The 15387-nt window shown below is 43.3% G+C and overlaps 1 protein-coding gene across 1 annotated transcript in view; it reads right to left on the bottom strand.

Moving 5' to 3' along the window:
- Positions 1–8797: 8797 nt before the first annotated feature.
- ZFYVE27 (zinc finger FYVE-type containing 27) overlaps positions 8798–15387 on the bottom strand; it is a 198841-nt gene continuing 192251 nt past the window's right edge. Inside the window, exon 12 of the mRNA XM_030202901.1 lies at positions 8798–11782. Within this exon, the coding sequence (XP_030058761.1) occupies positions 11712–11782 (71 nt within the window). The 3' untranslated portion in view covers positions 8798–11711. The remainder of the gene's footprint in view (positions 11783–15387) is intronic.

Below are 15387 nucleotides of genomic sequence, written 5' to 3'. Positions count from 1 at the left end.
CTTTTAGCTTGCCCTGGCATAAACTAGTCTGTTATCTCATCTTAATAGTGCACATCTTTTTAGCGGTTGGTTAGGAGTTGCCCTCTTGACCTCTGTGCTCCCCACCTGGGCTGGCCATCTGTTAGACTTGGAGTTTGGCAAGAACTTACTTTCCTATCTTAAGTAGAGGAGTTGGGTCTGCAATCTTTAACTGCAGACTTTTCTGCCTGTTGTGCTATTCATGGCCTAACCTCTAATCTACTTATATTATTGTACAGTTCATATATTAACTAATGTGTATCTATCTATCTATCTATCTATCTATCTATCTATCTATCTATCTATTTGCTTCTACTTAAAAACATAAGACTATGACTATCCATTCTGGGTCAGACCAATGGTCCATGTTGCCCAGTATCCTGCTTTTAACAGTGGCCAATCCAAGTCACAAGTACCCAGTGCTTTTTTTGTGCCGGTACGCAACGGTACGGCGTACCGGCACCTTTTTCTCCTCCTCCCCTCCCCTCCCGTTATTTCCAGCGATTCTCCGCCTCTCTCCTGCCCTCCCATCGACGTGCAGCGATTTTCCCGTCCCTCCCCTGCCCTCACCTCTCCCATATCCAGCGATTCTTCGTCCCCCAGCGTCCTCCTTCACCGCCTGCCAGCCAGCGTCGGATGCAGAAGTGAACGGTGCAGGCAGCGATTGGCTGGCAGCGTCGTAGCTTCCCTCTGCAAGTCCCGCCTACAACTTCCTGTTTACGCATAGGCGGGACTTGCAGAGGGAAGCTACGACGCTGCCAGCCAATCGCTGCCTGCACCGTTCACTTCTGCATCCGACGCTGGCTGGCAGGCGGTGAAGGAGGACGCTGGGGGACGAAGAATCGCTGGATATGGGAGAGGTGAGGGCAGGGGAGGGACGGGAAAATCGCTGCACGTCGATGGGAGGGCAGGAGAGAGGCGGAGAATCGCTGGAAATAATGGGAGGGAAGGGCAGGAGAGAGAGAATTGCTGGACATGGGAAGGGCAGGGGAGAGAGAATTGCTGGACATGGGAAGGGCAGGGGAGAGAGAATTGCTGGACATGGGATGGGAGGGAAGGGCAAGGGAGAGAGAAGTGCTGGACATGGGAAGGGCAAGGGAGAGAGAATTGCTGGACATGGGATGGGAGGGAAGGGCAAGGGAGAGAGAATTGCTGGACATGGGATGGGAGGGAAGGGCAAGGGAGAGAGAAGTGCTGGACATGGGAAGGGAGGGAAGGGCAAGGGAGAGAGAAGTGCTGGACATGGGAAGGGCAAGGGAGAGAGAATTGCTGGACATGGGATGGGAGGGAAGGGCAGGGGAGAGAGAATTGCTGGACATGGGATGGGAGGGAAGGGCAAGGGAGAGAGAATTGCTGGACATGGGATGGGAGGGAAGGGCAAGGGAGAGAGAAGTGCTGGACATGGGAAGGGCAAGGGAGAGAGAATTGCTGGACATGGGATGGGAGGGAAGGGCAGGGGAGAGAGAATTGCTGGACATGGGATGGGAGGGAAGGGCAAGGGAGAGAGAATTGCTGGACATGGGAAGGGCAGGGGAGAGAGAATTGCTGGACATGGGAGGGAAGGGCAGGGGAGAGAGAATTGCTGGACATGGGAAGGGCAGGGGAGAGAGAATTGCTGGACATGGGATGGGAGGGAAGGGCAGGGGAGAGAGAATTGCTGGACATGGGAAGGGCAGGGGAGAGAGAATTGCTGGACATGGGATGGGAGGGAAGGGCAAGGGAGAGAGAATTGCTGGACATGGGATGGGAGGGAAGGGCAGGGGAGAAAGAATTGCTGGACATGGGATGGGAGGGCAGGGAAGAGAGAATTGCTGGACATGGAGGGGAGAGAGGAGAATCGCTGGATGGGGAGGGGAGGACAGGGAAGAGAGAATTGCTGGACATGGAGGGGAGAGAGGAGAATCGCTGGACAGGGAGGGGAGGACAGGGAAGAGAGAATTGCTGGACATGGATGAGAGGGGAGAGAGGAGAAATGCTAGAAATGGATGGAGAGGAGAGCAGGAGATAGAGGAGAATTGCTGGACATGGATGGATGGAGGAGTTGGCTAGGAGAGAGGAGAAATGCTGACTTGGATGGAGGAGAGGGGAGAGAGAATTATTGCTTTATATGGATACAGAGGAGGGAAGAGAGATGAGAAATGCTGGACATGGATAGAGGGGAGGAGAGAGGAGAAGTGCTGGACATGAATGGAGGGAAGGAAAGAAAAAAGAAGATGCACATGGATGGAGATGAGGGAAAGGGAAGAGGAGAAAAACTGCACATGGATGGAGAAAATAGGCAAAAGCTGGATCCATGTTATACCTCCTCCAGTCAATTCCATGGAGGAGGACCCAGCTTTTACTTATGGATGCAGGGCAACAAAAGAAGAAGAAAGGAAGAAAGTAAAGAAATAAATGGAAAGGAAGCTCTGGAAATGGAGTTAAGAGAACAGATAGCAGCAGAATCAGAGACTGGGACCAATATGGATAGAAAAACAAAGTCACCAGACAACAAAGGTAGAAAAAAATCATTTTATTTTCATTTTAGTGTTTGGAATTTGTCTTATTTTGCATTGGGTATACTGGAGCTGTAACAGCTTACAGAAATTATTTATAATGAAAAGAAATCACATTATTTTTTCTCCTATACTAGTTTAATATTTTCAATGATGTCTGTTTATATGCGCCATGGCTGGTATAAGGGGTGTGACTAATGTGGGTGTGGCTATAATAGGGGCGGTGCCATGTGTGGTGACCCCGCCCACAATGAGTACCGGCACCTTTTTTTCTACAAAAAAAGCACTGCAAGTACCTGACAAAAACACAAATAGTACCAACATTTCATGCTAATCCCAGGGCAAGCAGTGGCATCCCCCATGTTTATCTAAATAGCAGACTACTTATCTCTGTAATACTAATTTGTTAGTGAATTAATCCTATGCTACTGTTAGCCATTTACTTTTTATTTTCCTCAAGGTGAAAGGGGACAGAATCAGAAGTAACCAAGGAAATACTTCTTCACGAAAAAGGTGGTGAATTCATGGATCTTCGTCCCTGTGGAGGTGGTGGAGACCAAAATTGTGTCTGAATTCAAAAAAGCTTGGGACAGGGACCTAGGAACTTTAAGGGAGAAGAAGGGATAGTAGATGACACGGATGGGCAAACTGGATAGGCCATATGATCTTTATCTGCCTTCATTTTTCTCTATATATGATTCCCTCAGACAGATCACTTCTTGAAAGCACACTCTTCATTCCCATCTATCAGCCTGTCCTCAGTAGTCTATCTTGTACTCCGAAATTAGTTCCCTTTTTCTTCCTCTTCCCCAGCCTGTCCCCAACACTCTCTCCCTCTCGCTCTGTCCCATCCCAGCTAGTCTCCACCAGTTTTCCACTTGTTCCATTCCTCCCCCCAGCACTCTGTCCTAACCAGTCCCTTGTGCTCTCATCCTAGTCTATCCTGACCAGGCCTTCTCCTCTTCCCAAACATGCTGCCAATAGTCTCCCTCACTCTTCTCACAGCCTCTCCCCCACCAGTCATTGGAACTTTCCCCTTCAGCCTTTCCCCACCAGTCATATTTGTGCTCCACTAAGCCTAGCCTAGACCAGCTCCATAAATTGCCCTCTCTCTGTCTAGCTTGTTTACACCCATTTTGTCTATTTCCCCTCAGTCTAATCCACTAGTTTCTCACTCTACTCCAGCCTGATCCATCATTGTCTTTCTCCTTTCTGGTCCCTTCCTCAGCCACCCACCACTCTTTCTGTTCTGGCCCTTCTAACTTTCCCAATCATAAGTCCAAATCCACTACTTTTATCACAAACTTAATTTTTGGGGTCCATAAAGAGAGTTGTCCTTATTCTCATCCTACCCTGTCATGAGATGGATCTACTATAGTGGCAAAGGATCAAGTACATAGTTTGGGAGCTCTACTGGATTGACTTTCTCAGTTCGTTCTTGTTTTTATTATCTTCATCAATTCTATTTTGTAGGTGCTACATGTATAGGCTTGCAAAACACATGTAGGTAGTGCCACAGACAGATGTAGGTTATGACCTGGTGCTTTCCTCATGTATTTTTCCAATGTTTAAATTTGTAAAATTGATAATCCTCCTACACATAATTGGTGTCTTAACCTATATGTGTTTTCCTATGGGTGTCAGTATTTCAGTTTTACATGGGACCTGCATGTGCACACCTGCCTTTCCAAAACGATGGCCAAAATATACTCTTAGTACTTCCATGTCTATTTTGGGAGATAGATGACCTATCTAAAATGTGCCTCCACAAGTGTAGCTGCTATACATATAGCAAAGTGGATTATTTTATTTATTTACCAAATGTGATATACTGCCTTTCATACAACAATTATGCATCAAGGTGGTTTACAATATATAACAATACCTGCCTAAACACAAACAAACCCCCCCCCCCCCCCCCATAAAACTGGACAACACTTAATGAAGAACAAAAGGAAAGAATGTAAAATAGCACAACAATCGTTATTTTAGGACAGCCTTTTTCTGGCCTAAATTAAACTACATAGCTACTTGGATAGTGTCGCCACAATACATATTTATTTATTTATCACATTTATATTTCACCTACCTTCCTAGGCGAATTACAAGGTACATACATAATCACGTAAAACCAGAATAATTAAAAAAGCCCTAAGCAAGTCACTTAACTCTCCATTGTCTCAGGTACAAACATATTGCAAGCTTTCCAAGGATAGTGAAATTCATAAGAATTTATGAATTGTCATACTGGGTTAAAGCAAAGGACCGTCTAGCCTAGCATCCAGTTTCCAATAGTGGCCAATCCAGGTGACAAGTATATGGCGGGATCCCAAAAAGCAGCAAGATTCTACACTACTTATTCCCAGCGATAAACAGTGGCTTTCCCCGGGTCTACTTTAATAACAGTATATGGACTTTTCTTCCAGAAATTTGTCCACACCTAAATACACTAACTGCTTTTATAACATCCCCCTAGCATCGAGTTCCAGAGCTTAACCATTTTACTTTCATTGAGTGAAAAAAAAAGTATTTTCTCAGATTTATTTAACATATACTACTTAGTAACTTCATGGAGTGTTCACTAGCCTTTGTAAACAATCAAGTCGCATTTACCTGTTCCACTCAGGATTTTCTAGATCTCTAGCGTATCTTTCCTCAGCCATCTCTTCTCCAAAACTAAAAAGCCCTAACCTCCCTAGCCTTTTCTAATAAGAAAGTTGTTCCATCTCCTTAATCATTTAAGTCTTCTCTGTACCTTTTCTAATTCTACTATGGGGCTAATTTCGAAACAAAAAAACATTTTAAACAAATGGCACAAAAAACATCTAAATCGCTATTTTCAAAACTAATTTTTAAAGACTTTTTTCTATGCAGTTTACCTAAATCTCATGGGGACATGTTGGAGGTATGTTTTGGGCGGGACTAGGGTGGCCTTATGATTTGGACATGAGAATGGAACATTGTAAAAACGTCCAGGGCAAAAAATAGGACTTTTGGGTTAGACCAGTTTCAATAATGACTAAGAGCCAAAAAAAAGTGCCCAAATTGACCAGATGACCATTAGAGGGATAAAGGCATGACCTTCCCTTAATCCTACAGTTGTCACTGACCCCCATCCACCCTCCTAAGAGGTGAAAGTGACAGTACATAACAGACTGTATGACAGCTGCAGATATAATGACCATTCCTCTTAGAGCAGCAGGTTCCTGGAGTAGCCTAGTGGTTGGTGCCGTGGACTGTAGAGATGGGGACCCAGGCCCATATCCCAATCTAACTAGTACAACACTTATGGTGGAAAGTGTGAGTGCCACAAAAAACCATAAAATACTTAGTGAACCCACATATAGGTGACACCTGCAGGCATAAGGGCTATTGTAGTGGTGTACAGTACATTTTTGCTATTCCTGAAGGGCTCACCATACAATATAAGGGGGTTATGATATGAGGTATACCTGGGACCTTGTATGTGAAGTTCACTACAATGCCCCCTAGACTGCCCCACTGCTCTGCTGGGATGTCTGTTTGGCCAGTCTAGTAGAACTGCGGGTCCCCAGACATCCCAATGGCTTGTTTTTGTGCATTTTCCCTTGCACATTTTTCCTTTGAAAACGGCCCTAAAAGAAAGACGAACTGAGCTGTAATCACACATGCAAATTGCACTGTCATCTATGTTTATCCAACACATGCGCGGTTCAGGTAAGAGGTGCCCTAACTGCCAGCTGTACTGCTGTTCTAAGGAATATATAAAAAGTATACAAAATCCTGGCATTCAAAAAAGAGATAGATTGCTTGTCTAAAATATTTTGTGATGTGTGACAGACAGATCTCACTCGATCCAGCTTAAAACAAACACACTTTAGGGCTTAAAATCGTTAGAGCTGTGGTTTAAACACCATGGTATCCTTTTGAAAGAAAAATAAAAAAAGAAACAATTAGTCTGAAGGCTAAAAGAATTGCCTATTTTCTTTTCTGTGAGAAAAAATGGTTAAGCTGTGCACATTAATCCAAGGCTGTAGAGGGTAATATCGGGGGCATTTGACATCACTTCCTGTAACATGACCCCATCTAAGATGGTGAGTAGTGTGAAAGGAAGTGATGTGGTATGTCCCCAGGGGCATAGCCAGACAACAGATTTTGGGTGGGCCTAGGCAAGAAGTGGGTGGGCATCAAGTGTTCTCCCCCTCCCCCCCAACCACCAAAAAATATCTCAGCTGGCGGGAAAACGCTTCTTTCCACCTTGGCAGTCTGCAGCAGGCATGTGTTAAAAACTGAACATGCAAAGATGCCGGTATCATGGAGAGTAGCATTTTCGTTACCATCAGGGGGAAGACTTCAGCTGGCAGAGTTTGGGATTCCCACTAGCTACTGCTAAATGTGTGCTACTGTTGGGTGGGCCTGAGCCCTAAGTGGGTGGGCCCCAGTGGTGACTGGTATGTCCAGTGCATGCTACCATCTTGGAAAAGGGAGTGTGGCTATATCACTTTTTGTGATGTCACCAAAAGGGGTGGATTATGTAAAAGGGGTGGAATTCAGGGTGAGGTTATGCAAATAAGGCTGGGCCATGGATGGTGTTACACAAAAGGGGGAATAGGCAGGGCTATGATGTCATATCCAGTGACATCATCAAGGAGGCAGGGCTTGGCCAGCGTGAACCATCCATTCCTCTTTCTCTTATTCCCCAGTCTTTCATTAACTCTTTGTCATATAACATCTCCTCTCTGTTTCTTTCTCTCTCCCTCCCCCCCCCCCCCCCCCCCACTTTGCAGCATCTCTTCTTAGTATCTCTCTCTTCCACCTGCCATGTAGCATCTCCACCCTGTTTCTATCTTTTTCTCCCCCTGCCAACCATCATTGTCCCATCTCTCTTCCCCCATCCAACATCACCCCATCTTTCTCTCTTTCTTCCATTATCCAGAATTACCCCATCTCTCTCTCCTCCATTGTTCAGTATTACACTCTCTTTCTCTTCTCCCCTATCCAACATCGTGATCTCTATCTTCCCCCATCCAGCATTGCTCTACCTCTGTCTCTCTTCCACCCAATTCTGTTTCACCCCATCTATATCTCATTCCATCTACCCCTATCCAGCATTACTCTATCTCCCACCCAATTCTGCATCACCCCATCTTATCTCTCATCCCATCTACCATCTCCTTGTCTCTCTCTCTCTCTCTTTCCCATCCAGCATCTCTCCCTCTTCTTCCCTATCCAGAATCACCCTCTCTCTCTCTCTTTCTTCTCTCATCCAGCATTACTGTCTCCCTCTTTCTCTCTGCTACCCCATCCAGCCTAGTGCAGTGTCTGTCTCTCCCCCTCCCCGAAATCAAACACCCCATCTCTGTTTCTTCCCTATCCAGCATCACCTCATTTCTGAATCTCTCTTATCCCTTGCCCTTCATGCAGTAAGGCCCCCTTTGTCTCTGTCTCTTCACCCCAACATCCAGCGATATCCCCTTTCTCTCCCGATTATCTTCTTACAGCTTTCAAGTTCAGCAGGAGAGCAGCACAGCATTAGCAGCAAAAACAAAGTGAAAGCATCTGCGAGACCATGTTCCTGGGTGCATATATGCACCACTGTTCTGCCAGTCACACTCCCTCTGACCCAGGGCGTTTGCATCAGAGGGGGCGTGACTAGCAGAGCAGAGGTGGTGTGTGCAGGAAAATGGTCCCACCTGCTTTCACTTTGTTTTTACAGCTGATACTGGTGTCGCTCTGCCACCAACCTTGAAATGGTATAACAGGATGATCAGGAGAGAGGGGAAGAAAAGAGAAACCGGTGAAGGGAGTGGGTGCAGCAGCAGAAGTAGGCGCTGTTTTTATCCAAATCTGTTTGGGGGAGTGGTTGCTCTGCTTGCGCCCTCCCCCCCAGCTATGCCTCTGATATAGACAGAGATTTTTTAAGCACACAATTTGTCAGTTTTCTAGAACTTGAAATAGGCCACTCCCAATTCTTCCCTCTGCACTTAGAAGCAAGCCCCATATTTAAGGGTAGCTGTATGCCCTTTGGAAGCCAGAAGGAACCAAGGAGAAAAGACACCCAAACACGCACAGTATAGCATGTCCAGGTTATTTAGCGTGTTCTTGTTAGGTAACATGTTCATGTAATTTAGTCGATATCTTGAGCATGCTATTTTTTATATTTAAATATTTTTTATTCAGTTATCAACAATCTTTAAAATAAGATAGCAGATACTCAAGTACGTAAGCACAACAGACAAAATGACATGCTACATATTTCTTTTGCATTAAATAGTTTTTTTTAGTGTGCCCATTATAGTTTCTTTTTTTATTTTTTTTTGCAAGTTCATGCTAAAATTGGTTTTGCATAAATTTTATTGCATTGGCCCTTACTCTGCAAGTACAAAAATTTATGAACTCTCAAACTGCTACTTAAAGATGACAAATACTTATCTTGCTAATACAGTTTCTTTTATTCAGCTATCCACAGGTATTTTTCATGTAAAGCACTTTATTATTACAACATCACACAGAATAAAAACATAAGACAGACAGGCAGGTGAGTAGAACAAGAATCTGAGGGAAAAGTTCACATTTCTTGTCTGTACACCTGGGCTCCAGTTCCATTTTCCCTCTGGGAATTCTGTTTGTCATTTCAAAAGAATTCAAAGACAGTCCTATTTCCCTCTTCTTCCCCCACTGCCCTCTTCCACAAATATATTAGACAGCAGATTCAAATAAAACAATACATCGTGTTGCTTGTATGGAAAATCAGCAGATCCATTGTGTTCCCTCCTTTATATCAAGCTTAAAACCAATTTAACTCTCCCACGTCTTAAAGAAAGGCACTTAAAATAAATAGATGTAGGGCAGATGAAAGGAAAGGGTGGGAGGAAAGAAAAGGCAGTGAAAGAAGCACCTCATCCTGTTCAGAATGAATCCCTCCAATTCAAAAGACGCACAAAAACAAATAATAATAAATCACAGACTTTTAAAAGCACATTCTAGCTCCAAGCCAATATGAAATCATTACTAAAATCTCTCCCATCACAACACAGACCGCTTACATAAACTAAGGGGATCTTTTACTAAAAAGGGCTGAAATCCGGGCTTAACCGATTCTCACGTGGGACTTTCCCACTATCTACGCTCAGATTTAACGCTGCACTTTTTAGAGCTTTTATTTATTTAGTTAGTTTAACGTGCAGGTTATGCATTAAGGTTATTAATGCGTGAGACCTGCAAAATATTAATGCGGGAGCACTTAGTGCCTCCTAATCCCAAGTTAACTATGCATTATCAGGTTAGCATATGCTAATCATAACGGTCTAGCCGAATAATGTAGGAATGCCCACTCGCCACCCAGGACACGCCCTCCCTAACACATGCTTATTATACAAAAGCAGGCAAATTACTGCAGAATGCTTTAACACATTTTGCGATAACCTGTTTTCCCGCGCTAATGCCATGTTAAGAACTTAACGCCCTTTAGCGAAAGAGCCCTTAAATGTTGCCTTTGTAGGGGGAAATCAGTGGGAAGGAGGAATACAGCCACCACATGGAGACAGGGATCTGTTTTGTGGACACTGATTTGGTAGCCCTCCAAACATTTTGCCATATATATACACCAATCCTCGGAATTACTACCATAGAATTTTAAGAAATTAATACATCTTAAGACATTTCCTCACCGTGTATCACCTATTGTTCTCTCTATAACTACAAAAATACATCATGAATGCCAGAGGCTTCCAAAGTATGTTCTTTTACAGGCTACATGCAGGGCACACACTCATTAATACATTTATTCTACTGACCTGAGTATTTTAAGAATGAGTTGCTCTAATTGCACATTTAAATTTTGTATGCAGTGCAGGGAATAACTACATTATACATAATTGTTCAATAAAATTTGTTATAATCGTTTTTTATTTGCTTTGTGCTGCCTGTGTCTGACTCATATTCTGAAAAAGGAAGAAAGATTTTGTTTTGAATCACTTATTCCCAAACCGCATCTTAATGTTGATAGCCCTAATTGAGCAAAGAGCAGAACTACAGATTTCGGAATGTAGCAAATGTCTCGTTAAAGCAGCAGTGTCCTCATTTGGTCAATGAGATAAATATTGGATCTTTTATCCTATTCTTCTTGGAACAAGATAGGAAAATAATTTTCAAGAGGCACTTTGAACATGTGAAAATCTGATAGCTGCACAGGCAGTCATTTTTGTAGCCAAGTCTCTTTCTGATCCAATCATGCTGACTGGCTAAACAGCGAGACTGATGGAAAAAGGTCCAATGGGAATACAGATGTGCTATGAGGCAATTAAAAAAAAAAACCCAAAAACCCGGCAGCCTCAGATTTCACTGAGGATTATACAACTAAAAACAAATATTAAAAACCAAGGAAAAGAAATCCAGAAAACGTCCTGCAGGAGTTAGCAGAAACGTTTTAACAACATTTTAGATATGTTTTAAGAAGAACTACTGTTTTTAGAGGACTTGATCAAATTTCTTAAAAGACATCTCACAAAAAGTCTTTACAGTCAACATCATCATGAGAACTATGTGCTGTGAGAACAAAGACAATACAGAGGACCGGCCCTGCATCCCACCCCACCCCCAAATCCTATTCAAGGATAACAAAGAAGATCCACCTCCAATTATCCAACAGATATCACAATATTTAGACCCCCAAACCAAGGTACTTTAAAGGGCAGCCATTTTGTAACAAACTGCTCCAAACAGAAAGAGCAGAACAGAAAATAAAAACTTTCTCTATATATACATAGTATTTGACAGAGATAAAAGAAAGATGCCTGCTTACCAACTTGCAGGCTATCATGGTTACTTTTTTACCCATATTACATTCCCATGAAGCATACTATACTCACTCTATTTCTGCTACTCATGAGTTGAAAAACCTTTTGTTAATTATAAGCCTGAACAGTAGCGAGCTCAGGATTAAGGGCGCAATGAGATGAGGCCAGAAGGCAAATAATGATAATTCAATTCAAACAAAAATAATATTGGATTGTCCATTTTTGGTCTCAAGACGCAGTAAAACCCAAATTATACTGTCTCTGGATACTGCATATAGTGTCGAGAACATGGGATTGAAGAGCTCTGCCTCTTTGAAATGTGTATCTTGCATCCTGAAGTACTAGAAGGCTATGAGGTTGAAGCATGCGCCTACTGCTCTACAGTCAGTCTCATTTCCAACCATCCATCAAGGTGGGACACTCATTCCTTCTTGTTTAAAGTCTGATTGCACAGTGCACAGACAAACACAGTTTCTCTCTGTGCATCTGGTGCTGGAAAGAAACAAATGGCAATTAATATCATTTCTCAAAGATACATTACTCAGGTGACCAGTCGTTCTATGGCCCTTCCTACAGCGTCTCGTATTATAAGCGGTTGACTCTGCCATAAGACCAGTCCCCTCACTCTATTTCATATGTCCTCCTGGTTATAAACCGTGAATTTGTCACAAAATATAGATTATTCCATTTTCCTCTTAAGCCCAAATTGTAGCTGTAATGAAAGCAATAAAGGATGCACAGTAAGGGGGAAATTAATTCTATGAAATGCACCAAAATGCAGTGTGCGCCAAGTGTGACTTCTAGAATGGCATCTGGGTGCCCAGGTTCTGTTATGGAATATTAGCATAAATTGGCATTTACATACCCACATTTAGGAATGCCTACTTATGCTATGTTAACAGTAGGTGTAAATACTCACACCTAAATGTAGGACCATAGGGCTAGATTCTATATATGGCGCCTGAAAAATCCACATGCAAAAAAATTACATCTAGGCGTATTCTCTAAAGTACACCTACATTTTTTAGAATAGACTTAAATTTCCGTGAGGCATACAGAATACGCCAAGTGGCTCGCCATGCGACTAAATTTGGTTGCATCCATTTAGGCCACGTTTTGGGATAAATCCTAATGCCTAAATTAGGTGCAGAGCAGGTGTATTCTTTAATAATGTGCATAGATTTTTAAAACACCCATGCCACGCCCCCTTTTCAACTATTTTCGAAAGAGAAGGACGTCCATCTTTCAACATAAATCGGCAGATGGACGTCCTTCTCCCAGGGACGTCCAAATCGGTATAATCAAAGCTCGATTTAGGACGTCTCCAACTGTACTCCGATGCAAGGCCGGCCAAAGTTCAAAGGGGTGTGTCAGAGGCATGGCGAAGGCGGGACTTGGGCGTGCGTAACACTTGGACGTTCTTGACCCATAATCTAAAAAAACAAGGACGTCCCTGACGAACACTTGGACGTTTTCACCAGGACCTGTTTTTCTTACGACTAAGGCACAAAAAGGTGCCTGAAATGACCAGATGACCACTGGAGGGAATCGGGGATGACCTCCCCTTATTCCCCCAGTGGCCATTAACCCCCTCCCATCCTCAAAATACATATTTAAAAATATGTCGTGCCAGCCTCTATGCCAGCCTCAGATGTCATACTCAGGTCCATGACAGCGCATGCAGGTCCCTGGAGCAGTTTTAGTGGGTACTGCAGTGCACTTCAGACAGGCGCACCCTACCTGTTACATCTGTGGAGGAAACAGCGAGCTCTCCAAAACCCACCACAAACCCACATCTAGGTGTCCCCCCTTCACCCATAAGAAATATGGTAGTGGTGTACAGTTGTGGGCAGTGGGTTTTGGGGGGCTCAGCACACAAGGTAAGGGAGCTATGTACCTGGGAGCAATTTATGAAATCTACTGCAGTGCCCCCTAGGGTGCCCAGTTGGTGTCCTGGAATGTCAGGGGGACCAGCGCAGTACAAATGCTGGCACCTCGCACGACCAAATGGCTTGCATTTGGCCGTATTTGACATGGACGTCTTTGGTTTTGAAAATCGATGAAAGTCAGAAACGTCCATGTCTAGGGACATCCAAATCTAGGGACGGCAAAATTTAAGGATTTGGACATCCCTGACGGTATTTTCGAAATAAAAGATGGATAGCAATCTTGTTTTGAAAATACGGGTTTCCCTGCCCCTGGATTTTGCCGTTTTGCAAGGACGTCCAAATCGCAACTTGGACGTCCCTTTTGAAAATGCCCCTCTATGTGACTTAGAATTAAGGCGCACCACATTATAGGATACACATAGTGAGTTGTGTGCATAAATCTCAATTAATGCCAATTAGTGCTAATTGCTTGTTAATATCCAACAGCACTGATTAGCTAGTTAACCAACTAAGTTATGTCAATCGTTTTAGAATACGTTTCAGTTTCCACGCGGATTTTCAGGCGCCATATATAGAATCGGGGGGTTAGTGCATAAACAAATGTATAACCCATAAACTCCAAGGCAATAATAGTTCCAGAAGAGATAAACATATCCACTCTATATATAATCAACTCTTCTCTCTCTTACTTTATCATGGACCTCAGTGGTGTCACTCAAAGACTCAATACTTCATTGCCCTTAAACTTTACATACCCACCTCATCTTAGGTCCCCTATATTCCTTAATTGTTCATTATTTCTTACCTCCACAAGAATTTTCGAGGGATCTAGTCGGGAGGGTACAGTTGGTAACTTAAAGGGATTTCTTTGATGCAGCCTGGAGAGCGAAATATGTTGGATGCATTCCCCTGACCAACTGAGAAAGATGTTAGAAACCTTCATAAGTACATAAGTACTTAAGTATTGCCATACTGGGACAGACCAAAGGTCCATCAAACTCAGCATCCTGTTTCCAACAGTGGCCAATCCAGGTCACAAATACCTGACAAGATCCCAAAAAAGTACAAAACATTTTATACTTCTTATCCCAGAAATAGTGGATTTTCCCCAAGTCCAATTTAATAATGGTCTATGGACTTTTCCATTAGGAAGCTGTCCAAACCTTTTTTAAACTCTGCTAAGCTAACCACCTTTACCATATTCTCTGGCAATGAATTCCAGAGTTTAATTACATGTTGAGTGAAGAAACTTTTTCTCTGATTCTTTTTAAATTTACTACTTTGTAGCTTCATCGCATGCCCCCTAGTCCTAGTATTTTTGGAAAGCGTAAACAGACGCTTCACATCTACCCGTTCAACTCCACTCATTATTTTATAGACCTCTGTCATATCTCCCCTCAGCCGCCTTTTTCCCAAGCTGAACAGCCCTAGCTGCTTTAGCCTTTCCTCATAGGAAAGTCGTCCCATCCCCTTTATCATTTTCATCACCATTCTCTGATAGCATGAGTACTCTTTGTTGTTTTATATAAAGGAGAAATATCAAGTAAAAGTCATATTTGTTATGAAAGATTCTAGTGGAGATAAGAAATAATGAACAATTAAGGAATATAGGGGACCTGTGATGAGGTGGATGTAAAGCTCAAGGGCAATGAAGTATTGAGCCGTTGAGTTGATTATATATAGCGTGTTCTATAATCAACATGTGCAAATGTTTGACAGGCCCATGGCTCACCCATGCCCCCCCCCCCCCCCCCGCCATCGTGCGTACCCCTTACATTTATGCAGTATCCCCTGGATTCTATAAATGGCACCCAAAACTGTGCATGATCCTAAGATCTGTGTGTAAATAAATCAATTAAGGAACATTAGCAATCAATTATTGATGTTAACAGGCTCTGATTTGGATCCGCACTCAAATCCTTTCATGCAAAAACCAAAAGGGGACGTAGCTATGGGCAGGGCATAGGCAAGTCAGGGGCATTCCAAAGAATTATGTACTGTGTTACAGAATTTGAGGGCTATGCACCCAGATTGTGTGCCAGGATGTACACCAGGTTTCGGCTGGTTAAGTCCTCACACCCAAAGTTGGGTACTGGAATATGCTTATTCTATAAACAGCAATCACCCAAATTTTTCCTGGCACCATTTACTGAATCCGATCCTATGTGAGTTGCTCGCTCACATTATAGAATACCGCTATATGCATGC

Source organism: Microcaecilia unicolor, chromosome 5 (genome assembly GCF_901765095.1).
Source record: "Microcaecilia unicolor chromosome 5, aMicUni1.1, whole genome shotgun sequence".
Lineage (NCBI taxonomy): Eukaryota > Metazoa > Chordata > Amphibia > Gymnophiona > Siphonopidae > Microcaecilia > Microcaecilia unicolor.
This window is presented reverse-complemented; position numbering and strand designations above follow the sequence as displayed.